General features: G+C 46.8%; 1 protein-coding gene and 1 long non-coding RNA gene across 7 annotated transcripts; both read right to left on the bottom strand.

The window, feature by feature from the left end:
• Window positions 1-676: 676 nt before the first annotated feature.
• Window positions 677-2,331, bottom strand: LOC307207340. The gene is made up of 2 exons (XR_013834655.1): window positions 1,560-2,331; window positions 677-1,220 (listed from the first exon to the last, which is right to left on the bottom strand). It is a non-coding gene; the product is annotated as an uncharacterized lncRNA (long non-coding RNA).
• Window positions 2,332-3,680: 1,349 nt separating this feature from the next.
• Window positions 3,681-22,110, bottom strand: LOC307207226 (uncharacterized protein). Of its 6 annotated transcripts, XM_079961034.1 has the most exons (5): window positions 8,250-8,733; window positions 6,875-7,011; window positions 6,502-6,531; window positions 6,054-6,189; window positions 4,294-5,860 (listed from the first exon to the last, which is right to left on the bottom strand). In XM_079961034.1, exons 1-5 carry the CDS (start codon window positions 8,274-8,276, stop codon window positions 5,744-5,746), a joined length of 447 nt encoding a protein of 148 aa, XP_079817160.1. In that variant the 5' UTR covers window positions 8,277-8,733; the 3' UTR covers window positions 4,294-5,743. The 6 variants fall into 6 exon arrangements, 1 of the variants encoding a protein (XP_079817160.1); XR_013834581.1 differs by lacking the exons at window positions 6,875-7,011; window positions 8,250-8,733 and adding exons at window positions 7,823-8,030; window positions 21,767-22,110 and having other exon boundaries at window positions 6,054-6,531; XR_013834584.1 differs by lacking the exon at window positions 6,875-7,011 and having other exon boundaries at window positions 7,823-8,733.
• Window positions 22,111-22,175: the final 65 nt, after the last annotated feature.

Raw genomic sequence — 22,175 nt, 5'->3', positions numbered from 1 at the left:
GTTAGGCCAGGTGTGATTTCCTTGCACATCAGTGGGAATGTGCCCAGTTTAGGGTGCCACACTTTAAAGGAGGATAGGGACAAACTGGAACAAGTGGGGAACAGTCTAGCCTGGCTGGGGTAAAAGATGCGCTGCTTGCAGGCCGAAGTCCTCCCCCCATGCCACCAACCCCCCCCCCCATCTACAAGGTTAACACAAGGCTGCCAAGGTGCCCAGTTGGTGGTGACCCAAGACGGCCACCGACATGACTCTGGCATGTCCCGTTTCATTATATATATATATTGATTTTTAACATATAAATTGTAAAATGTACCAGAAAACCTATCACTTCTACAATCTTTTTAGACTTCCATCAGCACCTCTGATGATCCACTGTTTTAACCACTTCTTATGCATTTCTTAACTTTATATTGCCTTTACATCTCTTAACAAATCATCCTTCCCCTTCTCCATTTTTGCAATACTTCCAATAATACTCCTCACAAAACTTCTTGCAAACCTACATACGTTGTCTGATGGCATGTCCCGTTTCAAGGAGGAGCTGGGAGGCCTGTTTCTGAACCAAATTGTTTATATTCCAACCTCGCTTTTCCTAAAAGCAATCAGAAGGTCCCCCCCCCTCCCAAGGTCCCCCAAGAAGGTCCCTCCAGAAGGTCCCCCAAGCCCCCCCAAGCAGGGCTTGGGAGTTCCAGTGAGTTGTGGCTACAAAAATCCCCAAGGGTCACTCCTTACAAGTCTGCAGCTGTTTGACAGCGGCAGGGGTGGAGCCCAGGTGGGGCGGACCAGAAGCAGCGCCTGAAAGGGCCTCAGTCCTTCCAGGAGCAAGTTGCTCGCTTGGAGCAATCCGTGGCGCTGCAGTCTCTGCCCTGCTTTTCCTTGAGGGCTCCTCCTCTGGCCAAGACACGTCTCAAGGAGCTGTCAGGTGAGCACAGGCCATTCACGGGGCAGGAAAGAACGTGAGGCATGAAATGAGCTTTGATGCACAGGAGAGTTCTTCTGGCCCGACTTGCTCTAGCTGGAGACTCGAGTTCCCCTGCTCTAGTTCCCCTGTCACTAGCTCTCCAGGTGCCTCCAGGACAAAGAGAGTTCGGATTCAGGGAGGTGCCCAGCAGGGCTCATAGAAGTGGCTTGGAAGGGCAGGAGGTAAACAAAAATACAGTCTAGTGGTGATGCAATTGAATGAGTGGTTTTTTTTAAAAAAAGATATTTCTCTTAGGTTGCTTTTCATAGAATCCTAGAGTTGGAAGAGACCACAAGGGCCATCGAGTCCAACCCCCTGCCAAGCAGGAAACACCATCAGAGCACTCCTGACATATGGTTGTCAAGCCTCTGCTTAAAGACCTCCAAAGAAGGAGACTCCACCACACTCCTTGGCAGCAAATTCCACTGTCAAACAGCTCTTACTGTCAGGAAGTTCTTCCTAATGTTTAGGTGGAATCTTCTTTCTTGTAGTTTGGATCCATTGCTCCGTGTCCGCTTCTCTGGAGCAGCAGAAAACAACCTTTCTCCCTCCTCTATGTGACATCCTTTTATATATTTGAACATGGCTATCATATCACCCCTTTTGGTTCAGTATTTATTTTGTAAGTTGTCTGTTTGTATGTTTCCAGGTGGACAGGAAGATTACCCCTCCCGCAGATGGGCAGGGACCCCACGGCAGCCCTCTGGCACCAGTGGCCAACACAAGCGGGAACTGTCTCCAGAAGAGGGACCACCAAGGGGGCTCGGAGCAGGAACAGGCCAGGCACAAGGGGGTCGTACCAGGGACTGGGCTTTACGCTACCAAATGCCAGGTTTAAACAAGGATGCTTTTAAATTTCTCCTGGAAACTAATAGCGAGGGAGATGGAGTGAGGGTGGTTCACAAACAGGAAGCCGCCACCAAAGAGGCCCTGTCTAGGGGCACCACCAACTGGGCACCCTGGCAGCCTTATATTAACCTTGGGGGTGAGTTGGGCGGAGGACTTCTGTCTGCAAGCGGGGCATCTTTTCCCCCGGCCAGGCTAAACATGTCCACTCCCTTCCAACCTAGACTGTTCCCCACCCGCTCCAGTTTGTCCCTATCCTCCTTTAAAGTGTGGCACCCTAAACTGGGCACATTCCCACTGCAGTTCAGGGAAATCACACCTGGCCTAACAGGCCTCTCATTCCAGGCACCGTCTTCGAAGCATGCAGCTCCTCCTCTGTTTTTTAAAAGGCATTTGTTACCAACAGACAGCTATGGCCCCCGTCCCATCCGCGGCTCCCAAGCTGCTGAAAAGAAGGGGCAATGGGCAAGGTGGCGCAGCTCACCCCCTCTGTATTTTAATGTTTGAAATGATTTCGTTTCATTCATATATATATATATATATATATATATATATATATATATCTTAATTAAAAAATTATATATAGAGAAAGAAAGTTGGAAAAAGAGTCCACAGTGGAGGACATCTGCTCAGAGTTGCACCTCAGTAAAGGCCCCATCTTTGAAGGATGCTGCCCCTCCTCTGTTTTTTAAAGGGCTGTATTGTATTGGCCGGCTACCCTCCCCCTTCTTTCAGCGGCTTGAGAGCCACGGTTGGGAGGGGTGCCATTGTCCTGAACCCGCAATGGCCCTTGTGGTGGCCTCCTGAGTGAAGTGGGAGGGCGCTCTCCATTCCGGAAGGCAAGGCCAATTTTTGTAGGGTCACAAATATAATCCACACTTTTAACTTTTCCCGGGCAGAATTTGGGGGGAAAGTGTAGCTTATATTCGGGCCAATAGGGTAATTTCTAAGTTAAACCCATGTGTGACTGATCGTGCGTCACAACTTCTTTCTGCAGGTTCCTGGGTGGTGCTGCTGCTGCTGCTTATATCTCCTTTTTTGATATACAGACCAACCAGTTCCTCCTGGAAGCACGACATGCCGGGGACACATTCGCTGTGGGTGGACGCGACTGCGGTGCTGGCCGATCCACCGTCTCAGCCACCTGGCCAGAGGCCTGCTCCCCACTTGCGCCCCACTGCTGGCTGGATTGCACCGATGCCAATGGGGCGGTGCTTTCCTGAAGACCTTCCGGACCTAGGAGACGAGGGAACAGAAACTGAGGTGTGAGGGGTTGTGTGAGGCTCTGATGGGGTACTGGGAGTCTCCTTGACTGAGGCGCGGCTCCGAGCAGATGACTCTCGCTGGGGACTCCTGGAGTACTGTGTCCAGTTCTGGGCACCACAGTTCAAGAAGGACACTGACAAACTGGAACGTGTCCAGAGGAGGGCAACCAAAATGGTCAAAGGCCTGGAAACGATGCCTTACGAGGAACGGCTAAGGGAGCTGGGCATGTTTAGCCTGGAGAAGAGGAGGTTAAGGGGTGATATGATAGCCATGTTCAAATATATAAAAGGATGTCACATAGAGGAGGGAGAAAGGTTGTTTTCTGCTGCTCCAGAGAAGCGGACATGGAGCAATGGATCCAAACTACAAGAAAGAAGATTCCACCTAAACATTAGGAAGAACTTCCTGACAGTAAGAGCTGTTCAACAGTGGAATTTGCTGCCAAGGAGTGTGGTGGAGTCTCCTTCTTTGGAGGTCTTTAAGCAGAGGCTTGACAACCATATGTCAGGAGTGCTCTGATGGTGTTTCCTGCTTGGCAGGGGGTTGGACTCGATGGCCCTTGTGGTCTCTTCCAGCTCTATGATTCTATGATTCTGTGATTCTATGGCTCTTTATTCCGCTTTCCATCTCTAGCCCGATCTGCGAGAAAAGCAAACAAGTCACACCCAGATTCTGGGAAACTGCCATGATCATTACTAATTAATTAATAAATTGGAGGGACCAGCTGGGGGATGCCAAAGAGAAGAAAGATCAGAGCCCAGGGAGTGGGGGTGGGACAACAGTCAGTGGTCAGAGGGAGAAGACTGGGAAGAGGAGGTGTCTTAAGCTGGAGAGGTAACAGGGCTTAGTGAACTGGGAGAGTCTGTTGCAGAGAGAAGTCCACAATCAGAGGCAGAAGCTGCAGCAGGAGAGTGGGATGAGAGAGGCCAAGAGGCAGAGATGAGTCAGGCTGGGGAAGACTCGCGATTGTCTCCCCCTCATGCTACAACAAGCTTGCCTCCCTCCTGTCTCCCAGAATAAGGAGAAGCGTGAAAAGGGCAGAGCAGAGGTTGACTGCACACAGGTGCAGTCTCCGATTGCTTGAGAAAAAGCCCTGGGGGAGCAGTGGACTTTCAGCCTCGGCAGCTGATTTTCACGGAGTAAGACGGAGGAATAAGCTGCTCCAGGCCTGACACTCCCCAGGTCTGTGGAGATCGTGTTTTTGCTAATAAACTGCTGCAACACAGATGTACATACGTAGGTGCCTTTTTCTAGGTCAACACCTGTTGTCCACCTAGACCAGCTATGCCTACTCTGATTGGACGTGGCTCTCCAGGGTCTGAAGTTAAGAGAGTCCTTTCCTGATCCCTTTAACTAGAGACACTGGGGAATCAAACGTGGGACCTCCTGCCCTTCAAAGCCATTGTGCTACGAGCCCTGCTGGGCACCTCCCAGAATCTGAACTCAAACCTCACCCTACCTGCTTCGCATCTCCAGCAGCCTCCATGCTTTAAGAACAAACACTGACAGCTCCTGCCTCCTCCTCTGGGCTGGGCAGAGAGTGCTGGTCCTGCTCATCTGACCATCGAAGATGTTTCTTCTTTTTTTTGCATTTCCATGCTTCGATTGGCGAGGGAGGGCTGCTGTGGGGTCCCTGGCCCGCAGGAGTGGTACTCCTCCTTGTTCACCTGGAAACACTTGCAAACAGATAACTTACAAGATTAATACTGAATTGTATCGCCAAGAGCCAGTACTTTTGTTTACCTCCTGCCCTTCCAAGCCATTACCATTGCCTCCTTGATATTGCAGCACACATTGAGGGCTCCTGCCTCCTCCTCCGGGCTGGGGAGAAGAGGACTGGCTTTGCAGCTGCGGCTGCAGCTCCACTGCTGTGGCCTGCTCGTGCTCCTTCTCTGAGCCCCCTCCGTGCTTCCTCTTCTGGGGACACCTCCTGCTCCCGTTGGCCGCTGGCAGAGGCGACAGAGGGCCGTCGTGGGTTCCCTGCCCCTCTGCGAGAGGGATACTCTTCCTGCCCAGCCTGAGGCCCCCACCCTCTTTGTCCTGGAGGCACCCGGAGGGCTGTGGTTGTACTTGTGCAAATAAAACCATGTACCCTGAAGACACCACAGTTTCCGCTGACCTTCAGTCCAAAGAAACTGAACCTACGTAAGCACCTGGAACCCTGGGAAATTAGGGCATGCACAACCACATCTCTGCATTTATTTGTGGATGGGTGGAAACCATAATTGTGAAGCAAGAAATGAAATCATTCTCCTTTTTTTAATCTAATAAGTAACAACCTTGTATTAGTTCTCAGTCTTCCTTAATGCGGAGTGATGGGTTGTGTTTCTATTTAAATTTCTGTCCTTATTCCTAAACGCATTGGGAGCTTGGATCCTGCTTGGGGGTTCCCCCTTTGGGCATCTGGCTGGACAGAGTGAGAACAGGATTCCGGACTAGGGGCGACATTGGCATGGGTGTCCATTTTTTTTCCTTCTTGAAATATAGCAACCCTAGTTAAGGGGCCACCGCCTCCGACTTATGAGTGTCTTCCGCCCCTTTTAAGGCCACCCAAGCCTGCCCACTCACCACTTCTGGTGGCAGGCAGTTCCTAGGACTGAATCCCTATGCGCTTCTGGCGTTATTCACTCTTGGCTGCAGGTGTTCTTCTGTGTTGCCTCCAGGTGGAAGTCACAGCCCCTCCACAGCATCCCTGGCCGAATTATTGTGGGGTGGCCCTTGTCTGCTAATATCTTCCGGGGTGATGCCAGGCTGCTCCTGGAAGGACCCCTCTTCCTTATCCTGAAGCTGTGGGACAAAAACAAAACAAAAATAGCAACTTGAAGAAGTCTGAAGGACAGAGCAGGCCAAGATGTCCTCAGAGGATCTCTATTTCCTAAATAACTCATAAGAAAGATCTGCCTAGTCCAGCCTCATTTTTCTCACATTATATAACCAGATATTTCAACCGGAGATTGGCCACCAGAGATTTGCCACATACCCCTTTGAGGTGTCCAGAGTCCCCCAAGGTGTCGCTCTCGTAGGCTTCGTAGTCTAAGCTCAGGGGGCTGTCCAGGCTGGCGTCTCTCTGGGGGGGCGAGGGGATTCTTCCCATTTGGGGTCCTCCTGCACACAACCTCAGAGTCACCAATTTCGGGGAACTACGGAGGAAGAGGGAGAAGCCCCGTCAGCAGTACTGGGAAGGGGGAAGAGACTTCCCAGAATCTCCTGCAACCTGGCCTGACCCTGCAAGGCTGTCCTTCGTCTTCCCTGCCTGGGCTTCCCTCCTCCTCTGTCGGCCACATACAGTACCTCCTTGAGATCTCTGAAGTCCCCCAAGGTGTCGCTCTCGTAGGCTTCATAGTCTAAGCTCAGGGGGCTGTCCCGGCTGGCGTCTCTCTGCGGGGGGTGAGGGGATTCTTTCCATTTGGGGTCCTCCTGCACACAACCTCAGAGTTGCCAATATCCATTTTGGGGAACTGCGGAGGAAGAGGGAAAAGCTCTGAGCAGCGCTAGGAAGAGGGGAGGGAACTTCTGCCTGCAAGCGGGGCATCTTTAGATGCCCCGGTCAGGTTAACATGTCCTCTCCCTTCCGACCCTTCCTCATCAGACTGTTCCCCACCCATTCCAGTTTGTCCCTATCCTTCTTTAAAGTGTAGGACCCTCAACTGGGCACATTCCCACTGATGTGCAAGGAAATCACACCTGGCCTAACAGGCCTCTCATTCCAGGCACCGTCTTCGAAGCATGCAGCTCCTCCTGTTTTTTAAACGGCATTTGTTACCCAAATTGTAATTTCTATATCAGACACGTCCAACCCACCAATCCTGATTGATCAGTCGATCAGGGGGTTGATCATGGTCGATCGCGGGCCCAAGGCAGCCCGAGCACAGCACGCTCCTCAATAGGCAGAAAGACAATGACTCCAAAGCCGGGCACGAAAGAGCTCCGCACCCCAGCTGGTTTGAAGAGAGAGAGAGAGAGAGAGAGAGAGAGAGAGAGAGATATGTGCTGGGGGGGGTGGAGAAAGAGGATGGAGGTGAGAAGGAGCTGGGTCTCTGAAGAGGGAAGGTAGGATCAAGACCAGCAACAGCATCGCCTCTGCAGGGGTGGAGGGAGGGGGAGAAGGCAGGATTGGCATTGCCCACCCACCCTGCACCCATCCCTGCCTCCTTGAGGGAAGCAGCCAACGCCCACCTGCCCACCCTACTCTCATCATGCATTGTCTCCCCCTCATGCTGCAACAAGCTTCCCTCCCTCCTGTCTCCCGGAACAAGGAGAGGCATGAAAAGCAAAGAACAGAGGTTGACTGCACGCAGGTGCGGTCTCCAATTGCTTGAGAAAAAGCCCGGGGGGGGGGGGCAGTGGACTTTCAGCCTCAGCAGCTGATTTTCACGGAGTAAGACGGAGGAATAAAGCTGCTCTGCTCATTAGGCCTGACACTCCACAGGTCTGTGGAGATCGTGTTTTTGCTAATAAAGAGTTAACTCTGTCTTTGAACTGTGTGATTACTGACCGGCACTCTGCTGCAACACAGATGTACATACGTAGGTGCCTTGTTCTCGGTCAGCACCTGTTGTCCATCTAGACCAGCTATGCCTACTCTGATTGGCCGTGGCTCTCCAGGGTCTGAAGTTAAGAGAGCCCTTTCCTGATCCCTTTAACTAGAGACACTGGGGAATCAAACGTGGGACCTCCTGCCCTTCAAAGCCATTGTGCTACGAGCCCTGCTGGGCACCTCCCAGAATCTGAACTCAAACCTCACCCTACCTGCTTCACATCTCCAGCAGCCTCCATGCTGTAAGAACAAACACTGACAGCTCCTGCCTCCTCCTCTGGGCTGGGCAGAGAGTGCTGGTCCTGCTCATCTGACCATCGAAGATGTTTCTTCTTTTTTTTGCACTTCCATGCTTCGATTGGCGAGGGAGGGCTGCTGTGGGGTCCCTGGCCCGCAGGAGTGGTACTCCTCCTTGTTCACCTGGAAACACTTGCAAACAGATAACTTACAAGATTAATACTGAACCAAAAGCAACCTAAGAGAAATATCTTTTTTTTTTAATGACTGGATAAGCCACTCATTCAAGTGTATCACCACTTGACCGTATTTGTGTTTACCTCCTGCCCTTCCAAGCCACTACAATGGCCCTACAAGCCCTGCTGGGCACCTCTCAGAATCCGAACTCAAACCTCACCCTACCTGCTTCGCATCTCCAGCAGCCTCCATGCTGTCAGAACAAATATTGACAGCTCCCGCCTCCTCCTCTGGGCTGGGCAGAGAGCGCTGGTCCTTATCAGTAACAACCTTGTATTAGTTCTCAGTCCTCCTTAATGTGGAGTGATGGGTTGTGTTTCTATTTAAATTTCAGTCCTCATTCGTAAATCTATTGGGAGCTTGGGTCCTGCTTGGGAGTTTCCCCTTTGGGTATTTGGCTGGCCACAGTGAAAACAGTCAAGCCAGAGGCTCCTCCCAGCTCTGCCTTGCCCCGCCCAGTGGGCTGGACCATTCACAACTAAACCCTGCCCTGCCTCTACCCGCATTCCACCCCCCCTTCACGACCTATTGTCTTCTCCCCGCCTCCTTTCACAATGGCTCACCTGGATTGGCACAGGTGGCCAACACTCTCACGAGTGCCAGAGCTCGCCCCTCCCCTCCCCCTTACCTCGTCCTGATTGGCTGAGACAAGGGCCAGCCCGGGGGGGGGGGGGGAGGCAAGGCAACAGAAGCAGCTGGAGGAAATTCACCCCCCCCCAAAAAAAAACTTAATTAACCAAGATAAAAAAAACACTGGTTTTGAACCGAAAACTTCAAAACTGAAATGAAAGTGAAGTGTAGCAGCAAAATAAAAAAATTATATCGAAAATGTAAAACCTATTACTTGAATGGGAACTGAAAGATGAAGTAATAAAAGAAACAACAATAAAGTGGTCACAAGATCTGGGCAAGACAAAACATTTAGATAGGTGGGGAAAATTATGGAGTTTTGACATAAATTTTACGGCTTGTTATTTGATAATATATATATATATATAATGAAAATGTGTTATCACCAGAAAATGTGTTTACCCCAGTAAAATTGGCAAAGATCTATAAAAAAACATTCAAACCTCTGTTGGAGATGTAATGCTGAGGTGGGGACAATGTACCATATGTGGTGGGGGTGTAAGGTGATTAAACAGTTTTGGACTATGATACATGAAGAGCTGAAAAGAGTATTTAAGAGCACAATTATCAAAAAGCCAGAAGCATATCTGTTAGGCTTAATAACCAACGATATCCCCAAAGACAAATGAAATATATTCCTCTATATCAGGGGTGTCCCAACTCACAGAGTGAAGGGCAAAAATGTTGAGCTTTTTTTAGGGGTGCCAAAGTTGTGGAGCTTCTTTGGGGGGAGCCAGTGCTCTACCACAGACGTCTAGTGATCTACCGATAGATCACAATCTACCTGTTGGACGTGCCTGCTCTATATGACTGCAGCGGCTAGATTACTAGTGGCAAAAAACTGGAAAACGGGGGGAAAGCCAGAATTATTAGAATGGAGAATTAAGATCTGTGAATTTATAGAGATGGCAAAATTAACGGCATCAATCAGGGGTGCTCCAAGCAAAAAAATAACAGAGAGTGGGAGTGTGTAGAGATATATAGGGAAAAAATTGGATATGGAAATTAATTTTAATATATACGTAAAAGGAAAGACTCGCAAGGGCACAAGATGATATTATAAAGGATATGATTATTAAGTATAAATGACTCCTAACACAACAAGAAATAATAATACAAATGCCAATACACACACGGGTGAGGGGAAGTTGGGGGGGGGGAGCATAGCTGTCAACTTACAGATTTGAAAATAAGGGACCAGCAGCCTTGAAAATAAGGGATCAGCAGCGAAAATAAGGGATCAACAATTACTTTGATAAAATACATATTTTGTTGCATGCAAATGGCTTTAGATACCTATTAGGTCCATAAATTACCATATAGCATATATTCAACACAAAAAAACCAGCAACAATTTGTTGTTGACAAAGGACAGCTGGACATAGAAAGGGCCCCATTACCTTCAGTAGCTTATTTAAGGGACATCATCAATAAGGGACAGCAGCGGGACATGGCGCTGGGATAAGGGACTGTCCCGCCAAATAAGGGACGCTTGACAGCTATGGGGGGGGGAGGGAAGCAGAGGGTGGTATTTGGAAAATCATTAAGAATGTGATATAAATGTAAACTGGCTGACAACGATTGTGCTTGTAATTTGAAATATTTTGAATGATTGTGGTTGTAAGTTTCTTTAAATAAATAAATAAATATTTTTTAAAAAAACTTAATTATACATTAACTCTGCTTGAAGGGGAGGGGGGAGGTTTAGTTCTGCTCCCTCCCACCTGGCTTGAAAAGAGGGGAGTGGCTTTGAAAATACTTAACCTTTCAAAGACTCGGGGAAATTTCAGTTCTGGGTTTTGGGGTGTGTGGAAGGTGGCTTTGATTTCCTGGTCAGAGTTTGAGGCTGGGTAGTAGAGAACAACTCTGAGGCTCCTCTAAAGGACAAAAAATGGGAGGAGGTTTGTTTCTTTAGGGGTGGGAAGAGTTGTTGTTTTTTTTAAAAAAGTGTTTTGGCTTCCTTTCTCCTTGGCATTCCTCCCACCGACTCCAATTTTATTTATTTAAAATAATCATAAGTCAGTTTGGGGATAAAAAAAGAGATACCTCTTCCAACCATCAATGTATGCAAAGTTAATTTTTTAAAGAAATAGTCTCTCCCTTGATGCCCTGTCTTTTCCTGCTTAAAAATGCAGTGCTTTTTTCTTAAAAAAATGTTTAGGGGTACACTCATTTTGACTCAAGAAAATAACTATTTTATAGTTCAAATCGGGGGGGGGGGGGGAATACAGTAAATGGACAAAAATATGAAAATTCACAAAATGTTTAGGGGTATGCGTACCCCAGCATCCACCCAGAAAGAAAGCACTGAAAAAATGTATGTATTATATATATATATTCACTGTCTCAGTTGCCAACAAAACAACTCTATATTAGATATATTGAGTGCCAACAAAACAGCTCTATACTGTACAGTAGTACCTCGGGTTACATACGCTTCAGGTTACATACGCTTCAGGTTACAGACTCCGCTAACTCAGAAATATTACCTCGGGTTAAGAACTTTGCTTCAGGATGAGAACAGAAATTGTGCTCCGGCGGCGCGGCAGCAGCAGGAGGCCCCATTAGCTAAAGTGGTGCTTCAGGTTAAGAACAGTTTCAGGTTAAGTACAGACCTCCGGAACGAATTAAGTACTTAACCTGAGGTACCACTTTATTAGATATAGAGAGATTGAGAGGTATCTCTGGCACAGCTGGAATGTACAAAGGTTAAGAGCCTCAGACATTGCTCTGCCAGTGTCCTTTGGGTTGAAAAAACTGCTCCCTGATGGGAAAAGAATCACAGAAACGTATAATCAGAAGGGACCATGGGGCCATCTAGCCCAACCCCTGCAATGCAGGAATCTGGTTGGAGGAATGCATCGTACTGGGAGAGACTGGCCAATGGCCTGATTTGGAATAAGGCAGATTCACCTGTTGGAATCCTTGGTTTCCTTAGGCAAGATATTGGTGGGAATTCGCACCTGTGGTCCTCCAGGTGTTGCATGACTCCAACTCCATGCAGCCAGGACTGGTCAGGGGCAGTTGGGAGTTGAAAGGTTATAAGAATTGTAAGGTCTCAAATATAAAATAGGTAAAGGTAAAGGGACCCCTGACCATTAGGTCCAGTCGTGACCGACTCTGGGGTTGCGGCATTCATCTCGCTTTACTGGCCAAGGGAGCTGGCGTACAGCTTCCGGGTCATGTGGCCAGCATGACTAAGCCACTTCTGGCGAACCAGAGCAGCGCATGGAAATGCCGTTTACCTTCCCACCAGAGCGGTACCTCTGCTAGGTTGGCAGGAGCAGGGACCGAACAACGGGAGCTCACCCCGTCGCGGGGATTAGAACCACTGACCTTCTGATCGGCGAGTCTTAGGCCCTGTGGTTTAATCCACAGTGCCACCCACATCCCCAAATATAAAATACATGTTCATGAATGCACGAGGCAAACACATACATAAGTATATAAACCACGTATTTGAAATAGTACATGAGCAGTCCAGAAGTCATTTTGATTCTCCCAGTGACCTCAAATATTGCTCTGCAGTAAGGGAGGAAAATGGGGAAAGTTTTCCCATTGTCTTTTTACTTACAAATCCTGTTTTAAGGGCGTATTTGTGTATGAATAGGGTGAACCTAGGGACGCAGGTGGCGCTGTGGGTAAAACCTCAGCGCCTAGGACTTGCCGATCGAAAGGTCGGCGGTTCGAATCCCTGCAGCGGGGTGCGCTCCCGTTGCTCGGTCCCAGCGCCTGCCAACCTAGCAGTTCGAAAGCACCCCCGGGTGCAAGTAGATAAATAGGGACCGCTTACTGGCAGGAAGGTAAACGGCGTTTCCGTGTGCTGCGCTGACTCGCCAGATGCAGCTTTGTCACGCTGGCCACGTGACCCGGAAGTGTCTCCGGACCTCCGCCCTCCCCAGCCGAAGCAGGGCTCAGAGCGGCTAACAACAGTAAAATAATACAGCATTCTAAAATCAATTCATTATAAAATCAGTTCAAATCAAATTAATGGCAACTATTAGGCTACTTGGACTGCCAGGGCGAAACAGGTGCAAAACGCTGGCACCCTGTCTACAACTTCATTAACATCCACCTACAACTTCACTAGCATCTCTCGGTATTGTGAACAACATCCAGCTTACCTTTTAGGTTGGTATCTTCATGAACCTACCTAAAAAGATAAAGAAAACAAAAGACTGAGCTAAGCACTTGAAAAATCCATTGAAATCAGGCATTATAAGTTCATCTTAGGTTGGGTAGTTCGTAAGTCTCTGTGGCTTTTTGTATTTTTCTCAGAAGATTGATAAAGAATGCATAATCATTTTGGTAATTATTGTGAGTTAACTGTTTGCTGGCAGGGAAAAACCCACACACACTCAGTGACTCAACCTGCTCAGTAAACAAACTTTTCCGTCACATGTCCCACGCCTGAAAATCATTGTGTGGGCGAGGTTAGAATCATAGAATCATAGAGTTGGAAGAGACCACAAGGGCCATCGAGTCCAACCCCCTGCCAAGCAGGAAACACCATCAGAGCACTCCTGACATATGGTTGTCAAGCCTCTGCTTAAAGACCTCCAAAGAAGGAGACTCCACCACACTCCTTGGCAGCAAATTCCACTGTCAAACAGCTCTTACTGTCAGGAAGTTCTTCCTAATGTTTAGGTGGAATCTTCTTTCTTGTAGTTTGGATCCATTGCTCCGTGTCCGCTTCTCTGGAGCAGCAGAAAACAACCTTTCTCCCTCCTCTATGTGACACCCTTTTATATATTTGAACATGGCTATCATATCACCCCTTAACCTCCTCTTCTCCAGGCTAAACATGCCCAGCTCCCTTAGCTGTTCCTCATAAGGCATCGTTTCCAGGCCTTTGACCATTTTGGTTGCCCTCCTCTGAACACGTTCCAGTTTGTCAGTGTCCTTCTTGAACTGTGGTGCCCAGAACTGGACACAGTACTCCAGGTGAGGTCTGACCAGAGCAGAATACAGTGGCACTATTACTTCCCTTGATCTAGATGCTATACTCCTATGGATGCAGCCCAGAATTGCATTGGCTTTTTTAGCTGCCGCATCACACTGTTGGCTCATGTCAAGTTTGTGGTCAACCAAGACTCCTAGATCCTTTTCACATGTACTGCTCTCAAGCCAGGTGTCACCCATCTTTTATTTGTGCCTCTCATTTTTTTTGCCCAAGTGCAATACTTTACATTTCTCCCTGTTAAAATTCATCTTGTTTGTTTTGGCCCAGTTCTCTAATGTGTTACATACCAGCCTCGATGCAGCAATGGGCAGGAATGGTAAACAAGTATTTTGGGGTTCCTGTTTCAATACGCAAATATATGTGCATCGCACACACAATACCTTATATACCGTATTCTTCAGTCTATGATGCCCCCATGTATAAGACGCCCCCTATTTTTGTGGCAACAACCATTCACCAGTCCACCCTTGGCACTATCCGTGTATAAGACGCCCCCTAATTTTTGAAATTATTTTTTAGGGGAAAAATCTAGTCTTATATAGTGGTACCTCGGGTTACATATGCTTCAGGTTACAGAATCCGCTAACCCATAAATAGTACCTCGGGTTAAGAACTTTGCTTCAGGATGAGAACAGAAATAGTGCTCCGGCGGCATGGCAGCAGCAGGAGGCCCCATTAGCTAAAGCGGTGCTTCAGGTTAAGAACAGTTTCAGGTTAAGAACGGACCTCCAGAACGAATTAAATTCTTAACCCGAGGTACCACTGTACACAGAAAAATATGGTACTTTATAATACTATTAAGCTATAAACACTATAAAGTTCCAAATGTAACTATATAGCATAACACTTAACTCTACATTCTTTTACATCTATAGATAGGCATTGCACTTGAAAAATACAGGATCCAAATACATTTTAACCACTTTTAACTAATTTTAACTAATTGCATTTCAAACAATTACAGCTCGTGGGCTTCCCATTGGGGGCATCTGGTTGGAACCAAGGTTGCAGGTTTGATTCCCACATGGGGCAACTTGCAGGTTGGAATAGATGACCCTCAGAGTCCCTCCTAACACTAAAATTCTGTTTCTTGATGGGCTGTTGGCTGGATCCAGCAGACTGTGTTTATGCTGCGCAATATGCCCACCCACAGAAAAACCACACCAGTCTGGAGCTAGATTTCTCCCCACTCTTTGCAAAGATGCATTGCTTTCCCCTGTGTATATAGATTGAGCCTGACCGTGCCAGCACCGCCAGATGGGAGTTGGAGCCCAAACATCTGGATGGCACCAGGTTGACAAAGGATGGTCCGTGATGGACTATATGGAACTGGCGGAAATGACTGGCAGAATCCGAGACCGAGGAGAAGAGTTGGTGGAAGAAGATTGGAAGAAATTTAAAGTTTATTTACAGAAATATTGTAAAATTAAGGAATGTTAGAAGGATGTTGGAATGAAGTTATGTGGTTTTAGCAGAAATGATATAAAGGATTAAGTAAAAATGGATAGTTAATTGGTGAAAGAAGAGAGTATAAAATTACAGTATGTTAAGATAAATTATTAGGATAAAAACAAAGATGGAAAGGATTTGCTGAAATATCTAATTGAACTAGAATACAAAAAAGGGAGGTGTGAGGAGGTCAAGGAAACAAGCAAATGAAAAATAAGCTATGGGAAGGTTTGATTTGTTTTTTTCTTTTTCTTTTTTCTTTTTTTCTTAATTGTTTGTATTTTTCTGGGGTTTTTTTATTTTTTGCTTGTCTGTATTCATGGTGATGTATTGTCTTGTTTTTTCTTGCTTAATTTAGTGTTTTCTTTTTGTAATTTTTAAAACTGGAATAAATATTATTAAAAAAAAAAAAAAAGACAAAGGATGGTCCGCACCCAAACCTGGGTTTCCAGCTGTTTTTGGACTACAACCCCCATCCCTAGTGGTTAGGGATGATGGGAATTGTAGTCCAAAACAAAAAAAAAGTCCTCTCCTCCATGAATTCATCCAAATCTCCTTTAAAGTCATCGACGTTGGTGGCAGCCACTGCCTCCTATAGGAGGGAGTTCCAGAGTTTAGCTATGCGCTATGCGCCTTTTGATGCTAACTTCCTTACCGGTCACGATCATTCATAACATCTCAACGTCCGCTCGTTTTGCATCACAGGGATTAGCTGTACTCAGGCCGACAGAATGATGCTTCCGTGTTTTGAGGGCAGATCTCTCCCTCGCCCTGTTCTCTTTTTTTCTTCCAGGAAGGGACGCCCTGTAGAATTAGCTGATCCCACTTAATCTCTCTGTTATAGTGGAGCTGATCCACATTATGAAAGACTGAGTGCGCCACACTGGCCTGTTATTGCAACCCACAGTGTCTCCGGGAAATGCGTTGTCCAAGCAAGCAGATGCCTGCGTTGTATGCGCTTTGTCAGGAATGCACCGGGGCTCACATTCCGCGTGCCTAAACACTTCTCTTCCAAATGCGCACGTTAGGCAGTTCATGTACAGAAAGCACTGATACTGGTTTTTAATTATTCCATTTCTCCATCAAGTAGCTGAGCAATAGGCCGGTTCGTTCGGTTCCATGTACGATTATTTAATATATATTTTATTTTAAATTTTTCAAACCCTTAGTACATATTTAATACCATTCTTTCTAATACATATGAACTTACCCTCCATCCCATGGTTTCCTTATTTCTCCTTATTTTGCTGATTATCATACCTAACAGCCCTCTTCAACTTAGCTTAATATCTAAATTATTTTTCACTGCTGTTCACAGTTTGAATCCTACTGGCAAATTTATCTATTATATTTCTGCAAATATTCTATGAAAGGCTTTCCCTCCTCCCTTAACACTGACTCCTCCTGGTCTCTAATTTTTGTTGCCAGACTTGCCAACTCCACATATAACTCAGCCATAGAGCATCTCTTCTGCAGGCATGGAATCCTGAGTTCAATCCCTTGAGCTGCCCTGCGAAGAGGAGCTGCTGCCAGCCAGTGTAGGAAATACTGAATGAGATGCACCAATAATCTGACTCAGCATTAAGCAGCTGAATAAACTGGCCAAGATGTACAAGACTGTATCAAGTAAATTTTGGAAATGCTGAAGGGTCATTTTTTCATATGCGGCGGACTTGTAAAAAAGTGGCAGGCCTTTGGGAAATGATAAATGAATTGAAAAAGGTGTTTGAAATAGTCACCCCCCCAAAAAAGCCTGAAGCATTTCTTTTTGGGAATAATAGGGGAAGAGGTCCCAAAATTTTGTTAAATTGTGTATGTTTCTACTGTAGCCAGAAATGGAAAGAAATATTTCTGACAAAAGAGGAGTGGACGTTAAAACGATTGTACTGTATCGAGATGGTGAAATTGATGGCAAAAATAAGAGACCTAAAAGACAAAATGTTTGTGGAAGAGTAGAGAGCCTTTTTGGACTATCTGCGAAAATATTATACTCAAATGAAATCGCAGGCATGGCTGGAAATATGAGAAAAAGGAATGAGAATGATAAAGGAATATAATGTACGATATGAGCTGCACCAATGATCTGACCCAATATTAAGCAGCTAAATTGTGTTTAAGAGGTCCTTATTCCCCTCAGTGAGCTATAGGTTTCCTGAGAAGAGGGACTGATAGTTAAATCTTCTGGGAACTGTGGCTCTGTGCAATAAGAGAGTCGCCTGGCAACTCTCAGCAATCCTTGTTGTTGTTTACCGTATTTTTCGCCCTATAGGACACACTTTTTCCCCTCCGAAAATGAAGGGGAAATGTGTGTGCGTCCTATGGGGCAAATGCAGGCTTTCGCTGAAGCCTGGAGAGTGAGAGGGGTCGATGCGCACCGACCCCTCTCGTTCTCCAGGCTTCAGGAAGCTCTCCGCAAGCCTTGGGAGCTCAGCAGGAGTTCCCGTCGGGCTCCCAAGGCTTGCGGATAGCAGCCTGCATCCTGAAGCCTGGGGCGCGCTGCAGGATGCAGATATCGGGCAGCCCCACAAGCTCGGGGGACAGCAGGGAGGCGGAGCGCCGCCATCCCGCTGTTCCCCGTCCTGGTTTGGAGGCTGCCAGCCCCACAAGCTCGGGGGACAGCGGAGAGGCGGAGCGCCACCATCCCGCTGTTCCCCGACCTGGTTTGGAGGCTGCCAGCCCCACAAGCTTGGGGGACATATATCCGCAAGCCTGGGGAGACCGGCGTGCCTCAGTCTTCTCCGATAAAGAAAACAATGCCCGACCTGAAGAATTTGGAGCAAATGATTCAGCAGAGGAAACACAGCCCAGAATAACTAAGGAGATAGTACAAGAATACTTGGCTAGTTTAGATGTATTCAAGTCTCCAGGGCCAGATGAACTGCATCCAAGAGTATTAAAAGAACTGGCAGATGTGATCTCAGAACCACTGGCAGTCATCTTTGAGAATTCCTGGAGAACAGGCGAAGTCCCGGCAGACTGGAGGAGGGCAAATGTTGTCCCTATTTTCAAAAAGGGGAGAAGAGAGGACCCTAATAATTACCGCCCAGTCACATAGAGGAGGGAAGATTCTGGAGCAGATCATTAAGCAAACAGTCTGTGAGCACCTAGAAAGGAATGCTGTGATCACCAATAGTCAGCATGGATTTCTGAAAAATAAGTCATGTCAGACTAACCTGATTTCGTTTTTTGACAGAATTACAAGCCTGGTAGATGAAGGGAACGCAGTGGATGTAGCCTACCTTGATTTCAGCAAGGCATTTGACAAGGTGCCCCATGATATTCTTGTAAAGAAGCTGGTAAAATGCGGTCTTGACTATGCTACCACTCAGTGGATTTGTAACTGGCTGACTGACCGAACCCAAAGGGTGCTCATCAATGGTTCCTCTTCATCCTGGAGAAGAGTGACTAGTGGGGTGCCACAGGGTTCTGTCTTGGGCCCGGTCTTATTCAACATCTTTATCAACGACTTGGATGATGGACTCAAGGGCATCCTGATCAAATTTGCAGATGACACCAAAGTGGGAGGGGTGGCTAACACCCCAGAGGACAGGATCACACTTCAAAACGACCTTGACAGATTAGAGAACTGGGCCAAAACAAACAAGATGAATTTTAACAGGGAGAAATGTAAAGTATTGCACTTGGGCAAAAAAAAATGAGAGGCACAAATACAAGATGGGTGACTCCTGGCTTGAGAGCAGTACATGTGAAAAGGATCTAGGAGTCTTGGTTGACCACAAACTTGACATGAGCCAACAGTGTGATGCGGCAGCTAAACAAGCCAATGCAATTCTGGGCTGCATCAATAGGAGTATAGCATCTAGATCAAGGGAAGTAATAGTGCCACTGTATTCTGCTCTGGTCAGACCTCACCTGGAGTACTGTGTCCAGTTCTGGGCACCACAGTTCAAGGAGGACACTGACAAACTGGAACGTGTCCAGAGGAGGGCAACCAAAATGGTCAAAGGCCTGGAAACGATGCCTTATGAGGAACGGCTAAGGGAGCTGGGCATGTTTAGCCTGGAGAAGAGGAGGTTAAGGGGTGATATGATAGCCATGTTCAAATATATAAAAGGATGTCACATAGAGGAGGGAGAAAGGTTGTTTTCTGCTGCTTCAGAGAAGCGGACACGGAGCAATGGATCCAAACTACAAGAAAGAAGATTCCACCTAAACATTAGGAAGAACTTCCTGACAGTAAGAGCTGTTGGACAGTGGAATTTGCTGCCAAGGAGTGTGGTGGAGTCTCCTTCTTTGGAGGTTTTTAAGCAGAGGCTTGACAACCATATGTCAGGAGTGCTCTGATGGTGTTTCCTGCTTGGCGGGGGGTTGGACTCGATGGCCCTTGTGGTCTCTTCCAACTCTATGATTCTATGATTCTATGGCTTCCCGCCGGGCTCCCTAGGCTTGCGGATAGCAACCTGTTCTGGGGGCTGGGGTCGGGGGAAGCTCCGGCATCCCCCGCCCCAACCCCGCGCCTGGGGGAAAAATATCCCCCCCTTTATTCCCCCCCCCAAAAAACCTAGGTGCGTCCTATGGGCCGGTGCGCCCTATGGGGCGAAAAATACGATAGTTGAGTTGTGTCTGACTCTGGACCAGAGCACGCCAGGCCCTCCTGTTTTCCACTGCCTCCTGCAGTTTGGCCAAACTCATGCTGGTAGCTTCGAGAACACTGTCCCACCATCTCGTCCTCTGTCGTCCCCTTCTCCTTGTACCCTCAATCTTTCCCAACATCAGGGAGTCTTCTCTTCTCATGAGGTGGCCAAAGTACTTGAGCCTCAGCTTCAGGATCTGTCCTTCCAGTGAGCACTCAGGGATGATTTCCTTCACAATGGAGAGGTTTGAACTTCTTGCAGTCCATGGGACTCTCACGAGTCTCCTCCAGCACCAGAATTCAAAAGCATCCATTCTTTGGCGATCAGCCTTCTTTATGGTCCAGCTCTCACTTCCATACATCACTACTGGGAAAACCATAGCTTTAACTATACGGACCTTTGTTGGCAAGGTGATGTCTCTACTTCTCAAGATGCTGTCTAGGCCTGTCATTGCCCTTCTCCCAAGAAGCAGGCGTCTTTTAATTTCGTGGCTGCTGTCACCATCTGCAGTGATCATGGAGCCCAAGGAAGTAAAATCTCTCACTGTCTCCATTTCTTCCCCTTCCATTTGCCAGGAGGTGATAGGACCAGTGGCCATGATCTTCGTTTTTTTTTTTTTATGTTGAGCAATCCTTAGCAAACTACATTTCCCAGGATCCTTTGCCGGAGGGAGGAGGCCATGACTGTTTAAAGTGGTGTGATAATGCTTTTAAATGTGTAGTGCAGACGGGGCCAAAGATTAAAATATGTCGACGTCTGGATGGCCTTGCCTAACCAAAAGCGATTCAAGCAGGCGCCAGAAAAAGCTCAGCCAAGGCGCCTGCCTGGTGTCAAGAGGCAGGGAGTTCCAAAGCCTAGGTGCCTCCACACTGAAATATTTATTTCCTATGACTGATGTGCACAATGATGGCAGAATACAGAATAAAGAAAAAAACAACCCCACACCACTATGGAGGCACCCTTTATTTAATTCAGTGTTGGCTGTTCTTTTTTTTCCCTTCCCTTTTTTTTTTTGTATGTTATGATTTTATGATTTTGCAATGTTTAAATGTCTTCATCGTACACCAACCTGAGTGTTTCCTGCCCCCGCAATATTTAGTTTGATGGTTGATAAATATATATTTTTAGAACTAAATAAATGTACAGTTAAGGGTGAAGGGATTTTTAAATCTGAAAAAGGTTTGGGGGTGTTGTGTGTGTGCTATATGGGTTTCTCAATGTAACCACAGGGAATTGAATAATAATAATAATAATAATAAAATTCTATACATGGTCGAGGTAACTGGGGCTGCATCCAGTGAAGTCTTCCAAAGAGGAAACCCATTGAAATGAATGGAGCTTACTTTTGACTAAACATGTTTAGGATTTTGCTGTTAAGTTGTATACAACCATCATCATCATCATCATCATTATTATTATCTGGCCTTCAGGGCAGTTCACATAATAAAATACAAGTTAAAACACAAGTGAATAATTAAACCAAAACAATGAAACAATAACTCCCCCCTTCCCGCAGATACATTTAAAAGGCTGTAGGATATTAATCAGCAAATATAATATAATATAATATAATCTGTTACAGAAAATGTGATAAAAGGGGGATAAAACGAAGGATTTTCTGTTCGTGCCTTGAGGAGCTATTCTATGAGGTAAAGAGAAAAGGGGGGGGATCCACATTTTAAGAAATTATCTGTGGAAAATTATTCTTCATGAGAAATATTTGTTTTATGGAAATTCTGTGGATTTAATGGGTCTCTCAGCGTTCATGTGTGATTATTTCAAAAGTATGCATTTTATGTATTTCAGCTGAGGCAATTTATGAGCGTCTGAGGAGAATATTTTCTAGGAAGGAGTTTATGGATATTTAATATTTATTTATATTTGTTTTACCTAATGAATATAACTTTATATTATTCAAAACGAGGCATTTATTTATGAGGGAATAGTAATAAGAGCCCCATCGCGCTTCCACATCTGCGCATGCGCACCTTACCTCGGCTCACCGAGACGCTGCCCCCTCCATCTCTCTCTCATTTTCAACTAACTTCAAGAATGCCACCTTCTCAGCCAATCGAATCGCCAAGATCATCTCCCTTGGCCAATTAGAGAAGTCCGCTTCAGCATGGCTCCGCCTTCCCTCTTTTATGTGCGTTTGTGTGAAAGTATTCTGCGAGCTGCCAATCATCTTAACCCGCCTCCTTCCTTTTCTGCGCCGCGGCCCCTCAGCCAATCAGGAAAGCCCTTCACGGTGAGTGGGGGAGGGGAAAGAAAATATTGTTTAGCTCAGAGAGGAAAAACGGTAAAGATGAAAAAAGAGGTGGAACAGGGAGGGGGGAGCGGGGGAGGAAAAGTGGGCGTGGCCTTGCCCTTATTTGCTGAGGAGTGGGCGGGGCAACCCGCGTTATGCTAGAAGGTAGACGCGGCCTTTGCTCCCATAGGCGTAAAACGCGCGAG

The sequence above is a fragment of the Podarcis cretensis genome (assembly GCF_951804945.1).
Source record: "Podarcis cretensis genome assembly, chromosome: 18".
Classification (NCBI taxonomy): Eukaryota; Metazoa; Chordata; class Lepidosauria; order Squamata; family Lacertidae; genus Podarcis; species Podarcis cretensis.
Note: the sequence above shows the minus strand (reverse complement) of the source record. Positions and strands in the feature narration are given on the sequence as shown.

Bases quoted from the DNA above. Each gene is read 5' to 3' on its own strand.
- LOC307207226 (XM_079961034.1), bottom strand. From the start codon at position 8,276: ATGGAGGCTGCTGGAGATGCGAAGCAG. The intron at 6,532-6,874 runs GTGGGTTGGACG...CTTCCTCCGCAG, and splicing joins CGACTGATCAATCAGGATTG to TTCCCCAAAATGGATATTGG. The intron at 6,190-6,501 runs GTTGTGTGCAGG...GGTGACTCTGAG, and splicing joins TGGATATTGGCAACTCTGAG to GTTGTGTGCAGGAGGACCCC.